At 34.3% G+C, this 6,134-nt stretch overlaps 1 protein-coding gene across 1 annotated transcript in view; it reads right to left on the bottom strand.

Annotated features, from left to right (window-relative positions):
• Positions 1-805: 805 nt before the first annotated feature.
• The window catches only part of LOC150109496 (metabotropic glycine receptor-like), a 284,141-nt gene continuing 278,812 nt past the window's right edge, over positions 806-6,134 (bottom strand). Inside the window, exons 9-11 of the mRNA XM_090408590.1 lie at positions 5,557-5,662; positions 4,746-4,925; positions 806-1,469 (exon numbers count right to left, since the gene is read on the bottom strand). Of these exons, the coding sequence (XP_090264716.1) occupies positions 1,140-1,469; positions 4,746-4,925; positions 5,557-5,662 (616 nt within the window). The 3' untranslated portion in view covers positions 806-1,139. The remainder of the gene's footprint in view (positions 1,470-4,745; positions 4,926-5,556; positions 5,663-6,134) is intronic.

Below are 6,134 nucleotides of genomic sequence, written 5' to 3'. Positions count from 1 at the left end.
AAATACCTTACTTGCCATAGTGTTAAATGCGGCGGTATACTGTACTTTAGTAAAATAGCGTACAAATGACATTTGCAGATAAACTCGATCGCGCCAATTTAAACAGAGCTCTTCAGTCCATTCCAATCCAGTGTATGTGTGTGGAAAGCGAATATCATTCCGAGAACTGAATATTTGCTTTCTATGACCTACCTTCTTTCACTGCTATAAACCTAAACTTCTCAATAAATGGAATACTTCGTTTCTTTAGCGGTTGCTAGGCAACGAGTATGTAGTGAAATAGGGCAAACGTAACGTATACACTGAGTTCTGATTGAAATGTACTTCTTTTAACGCAAAAAAAAAAAGAAAAAAAATGTTAGAGCTTTTCTTGTCTTTAGATATCTAGAGTATGCATTTGAAATCACTGAAATAATTTAAACTCGTGGAGCAATTTATTACTTCGTGAATATAAACTGAATTTATATGCAAGTAGACGAATCTCCGCTTAGATTACAAGTTTAGAGAGATTGCTTGGAATTGTGAATTTTTCTTCACGCACGTATTTATTTATAGAATGCAGATATCCACTCAGCTTTTACTTGTCGAACTTCAGAAAATTAAAACTGACTGTTATACTTACAGACGTAATTCCTAATCATTCGAATTTCTAATATTAAAATTAATAATCGTAACATTAGAAATAGTTTCTAAAAGTAAATATAATAAAATCAATTTGATGCTACAATTTTTAATTTAACTGTATTCCAGAATGAAATGCACATAGCACAGTTTTGTTTTTGCCAAAGAAATTTATTTTCGGATGTCCCTTTAATTTTTTACTATGAAGTACTGTTGAATTCAATAAATCTTTAAGGTAATTACCGTATTCAAAAAGATGAATCACTTCATTTTTACCTTTAGCTCACTTTTTTTTTTTTTTTTTTGACTGAAGTATGATATTCTGATCCATGAAAGATATCTAAAATGTAGATGGTGCTACCATCTTTGAACACGGATCTCTCTTCTTGTTTGTACATTTTTTTTTAAAACAGTTCAAAAACAGGATGGAAGCACCATTGAAACCCCACTTGATATTAGTACCTGATATTATATACACGTATTTCTTGTACAGTTATTAAACAAAAGACGCTCCACTATCAACACAACTTGTGTCCTCCTCTAGCAGTGCTGCCACCACCACATGATTCGTCACCACGTGTTGAAGGTCCATCAGTTTGGATGGTGCTGCCATCTATACTTACCATTGACTCCTCGGGAGTTCGAGAGATTTCTGTGGTCTCTGGCTCGTGCTCATGAGGGTGGTGGTGATGGTGATGATGTTTATGCCTATGGTGGAACGGTTGCAAAGAAAACCGTCGATGCGTTACTTTTCTTCCTCCACGTCTTTTAGAAATGTGAGGGTTGTCTTTCCTCATTGTCTTGTTCCGAAGTATTTGAAGTTGCGTATAAACCCTTCGCAGTTCGGCCTGTTTTGAGAACAATACAGTTAGCAAGTAAATAACAGAATTTCGGCGAAGTTAGGCAAATAATTCTGTGTGTATCACTCCTTTGGTTCAATACATTATATAAGTATTAAATTAATATAATTAAATAATGCTTTGTAAAGTTAGTGAGATGATAATATATCTTAATAACATCCCATGATTTAGTAGGGCACAGATAAAAGCCGCAAGATGCTTTGTCATCACTCTCTTAAAAATGAAAAAGAAAAAAAAAAGTTTATAAAACTCAAAATTTTTTAATTATTAAAAAGTTTATGAATTGAGTTAGCATGAAGATTACTCATCTCTCTTCTGGTAAAGGCACCATTATTAAGTTTTAATATTTTATAAGAACGAAATTTGTTATAATAACTGAATCGTTATCAAAAAATGGTGATAGTAGATGGGGGGGGGAGCATAAAATGCATAGTAGAAAATGACATTGCTGATATAAATAGGAAAAATAAAACAGTGGGACTTAACTGAATATAAAATAATCAGTAAAATGAAAACATTTTAAATAATAAGCAACTTTTTTATTTATTTTATCTATTGGTCCGCTTTAGCAATGAATTCAAAGAAAGTTTTGGAATTTATTTATTTTATTATTATATTCCAAAATATTTATTTGTTATGCAAGGTAATGCTACGTTCTCAAAATAGAAACAGTTTTTTAAAATTATTTTCTGAGAATGCAAAATTAATTTTAGTAAAAAAATAACACGGGGTGGGAAGGGGGAGGGGTAAATAATCAGAAGAAATCATGAACTCATGAACCAAAATATTACAACCTAGTAACATGTTGGGCAGCCTATATACGCTTTGATATTGACTCCACTAGACCATGGAAGGTATCCTGATGTATTCTGGACCAACTAGACAAAATAAAGTCGACACAGTAGTGTCGACCTCTGGATGTTACGTTCCACGTGGTCTCAAAAATGTCCGATGGGATTTAAATCAGGAGAATTAGGCAGCCAGGAGAGCACACGAAATTCGTAGACTGTTCTTCGAACCCTGCTTGCACAACGCAAGCCTTCTGCGAGCATCCTCCAATCTTGTGGCAGTGAGGCATTGCCTTGCGGGAAGAGTCAAGTTCCATCGGGCCACATTGTCACCATGTAGGAGAAAAGCTGATCCAAAACAATCCTAGATAAGAATTAGAGGTCGAGGTGTGTTCATTGGAGATGAGAGGATCCAGTGATGTCAATGAGAATAACCTCTAAATCGAGATACCACCGCGCCTATTTCCGGCCAACTGTGCCACTTAGTTCTGAAACAGGCTAGGTCGTCATGAGTGTTAATATACGCATGGATAAAATTAATCTAAGAGTTATTATTGGATGGTCTTTTATATGAAAAGTCCAGTTTAAATCAAAATTTAACACAATTCTATTATAAAGTGCATATATAACAACAGCTCTATTGTACACACCCAGAACAAGGACCTTTAAAATGGTGCGTGTACATTTGCAAAATACACTTAAGAGCTCATTATTTTTCTGTTTAGTTTTTTTTTACCCATTATTTCACTCTGATGCAAAAAAAAAAAATGCTTAGGTTCAAATCCCATGCTGGCGAGAGGAATTTTCTAAGCATTATCAAGCCCTGAAGTGAGAGCTCATTATTTTAACCATTGCACCTCCCTCTGATACAAGCATACCGTCTGCATTCATCAAATTATGCTTCCACTTTCATTCCTTCTTTTACTTTCATCATAACGATAATGTTCTTTTGGATTGCCTTTAGCCTGCACAGCCAATTTCATTTCATATTCCGACTTTGCTTTCCGTACAATACTCGTAACTTTTCTGGCTTGGCCTTTATGCAATTCATAACTCCTCTCATCCTATGCTTATGCTGGTCGATACGTTTCAAAATGCTGTTTTGCGACATAAATGTCGAAGAAGGTCAACACACCCACAGAGTTCCAAATTACGTACTTCCGCCATCAAATTGTTTTATAAAAATAAAATAAATAAAAATAAACTTGGAGAAGAAAAAAAAATGGCATGGCAATCCAGCTTTCAATAATTCTACCCGTACGTATTATTATGACCAATGAAATGAAAAATTTTAACACCTTTTTTTTTTTAATAGTAACTCCCTTATAGAGTTGTATTAATGGAGCTAAGAGGATAAAATTACGAACCTAATCCAGTTGATTTCTTATAATTTTGGAACATTATTATAAGTCATGCTCCTTTATTCTGGATCAGCATTATCATTCTTAATCTTTTATCTTGGTCCCTTAGTAATTTAACCCCCGTTGTACGTACATACCAGTGTCGTTGTGGTTTAGATGAATTTTGATTCAGGTGGGATCTTTAGTCCCATTTTTTTAAGATAATGAATTTTTTAATTAATTTTAACGACTTATTAAATAATTAACCAATTTCCTCAGAAAAGACCATATACAATTATACTGTAAAATTATACTGGAACCCCCCCCCCCGGGTGTTTAATCTTTAAAATTCGGGTCATCAGAATTCAAGGAGAACCGGTCTGTCAGCCCGGAACTCGGGGGGGGGGGGTGTAGGCGCCAGGGGGGGAGATCCCCCCTAGTGGACAATATAATTTTATATCGTCTATTATCAATTATAAGACAAAAAAAGATTCATTTGTTTTAACTGACACTCTTATAGATAGCAGGCTTTATTTATAAAATGACTTATTGAAGTAACAGGAAAAAGTAAGCGAAAACTAAAATGGAATGCAACGAGGTCATCATAAGTCGTTCGAGTACTTGACCTTCACCTAACTAAACACATTAGTAACGGATAAGGTTATGAATAGACAATTTTTTTTATAGTTTGTTTCTATAAAAGAAACTTACTTGATCAAGAATATTTCGTAATAATTTATTAAAAATAAAAACTACGACTTAAGTTGTAGAGCAGGTGCCCTGAGACTTTGGACCCCAGGGAGTCCAAAGTCTCAGGGCACCTGCTCTACAACTCTGCCACCAATCCACCAACTACACCAACGCCATCTACCGCCGACCACCGCTACTACTAGTTTTTTCACAGACACTCACAAACACCCAATTTTATAATTTTAAAAAGATATACGAATTTGAAATTCTAACGCTATGACATTAAAGTTGGATAAATTCAGAAAAGAATGATGCCAAACATATATATGTAGGATTTAAAATAGGCCCGATTTAAAATGTGACAAAAAACGTGACATAAAAACGTTTCAAATTTCGGCTTATCTTTTTATATATATAGAATGGATTAATATCAATGTCTTACTTACTCTGATATCTTCCGGGTCCATGTCGGCTAAATTTATGTCCGAAAAGTCAATTTCTCCATTGGACATAATCGCTTCGTGCAGCTTCATGGATTCCGGAAGTTGATCTTGGGTTTCACATGAAGAAAAATTTCGGCTTCTGTGATGTTTTGTTCCCCCTGGTGGTTTCCGATGATACCAGATCTGAAAAACAGTTTTGACTCAGTCACGTTAATAGGAATAAATTTCAATTCTATTTTTATGTTCGCAATAATTGATATTCGTAGTGCGTTATTTTCTTTTTATTTCTTTAATTTAAAGTTTTATTTATTTTTAATATTTATCTTCTTGGATGTTTTCTTATTTCTAAAGAAAGTTATCTTCTGGATAGCTTTGTTCCCACAACGAAATACAATAGTGTTATGATGTGCGACTGCTTCTGTTGGCTGAACTGACTCATTAGTTACAGGGTAAGTTTTCTTCTACCCCTCCCCCTCCGTCCCCTAAGTAATGTGCCATATACCGACATTGGGCAATTTCTTGGCACCTCCAATCCGTTATATAAAAGTGGTTAGAATATCGCTAAGATGTATGTTGTCTGAACGCATTAGTCAAAAGCTTGCGTAAATACTTCCGAGGTATTATGCATGGAATTTGCGAGAAATCCTTATATGTGACCCAAAAAGAATGATCAGAATCATGTCATTACACAAATTCGATTTGTAACATGTATAATTTTAAAAAAATCACATGGACTCTTTACTTAGAATGAAACAACATCGCAATCAATTTATTTTACATATTAGAATATTGAAGATTTTTTTCACTTGCTTACCTTGGGACCAAAAATAAGCAGAATTACCAGAGTCACGGTAAGCTGGCAACGTAAAAAATAAAGTAAGAAGACGTAATCAGGATGCATACGTAACCAGAATATATGCCTGGAAATACAACAGGAAAAAAAAAACTTGTTTTAAATCGTTATCAAGTGCTGATCACAAAGCTGTATGCCCAGTCACTAAGATGTGATTTGACATATAGCCGTTTAAATTCTGTATTTAAATTATTCTCAATTAATAACAGGTAAATTGATAAATCAGTTCCTAATTTAAACTTACTATCTTTATCTCTATCTTTATAATACCTACGAAGTTGTAGGTACCGATCTTTGATTATATTCCAGCAAAGCTAGTTTAGACCAGAGATAATGAACCTGCGGCCTTTTTGTATACTCGTCTAACAAACACAAACTGATTTTGATGTGATTTTGGTAATTTATCTTAATCTCTCTCTCTTTTCTTAAGTATTCTGCAATTGAACAGGTTCTTCTCTTGGTGGCAAAAACTTTCCTTCCACTCTCTTCTGTTCTGAACCTTCTCTTTCAAGCTTGTGTACCTGTCTCCATTCAGCACG

The sequence above is a fragment of the Typopeltis vanoorti genome, chromosome 2, assembly GCF_054136105.1.
Source record: "Typopeltis vanoorti isolate ZY-2024b chromosome 2, IOZ_Tvanoo_1.0, whole genome shotgun sequence".
Taxonomy (NCBI): Eukaryota; Metazoa; Arthropoda; class Arachnida; order Uropygi; family Thelyphonidae; genus Typopeltis; species Typopeltis vanoorti.
This window is presented reverse-complemented; position numbering and strand designations above follow the sequence as displayed.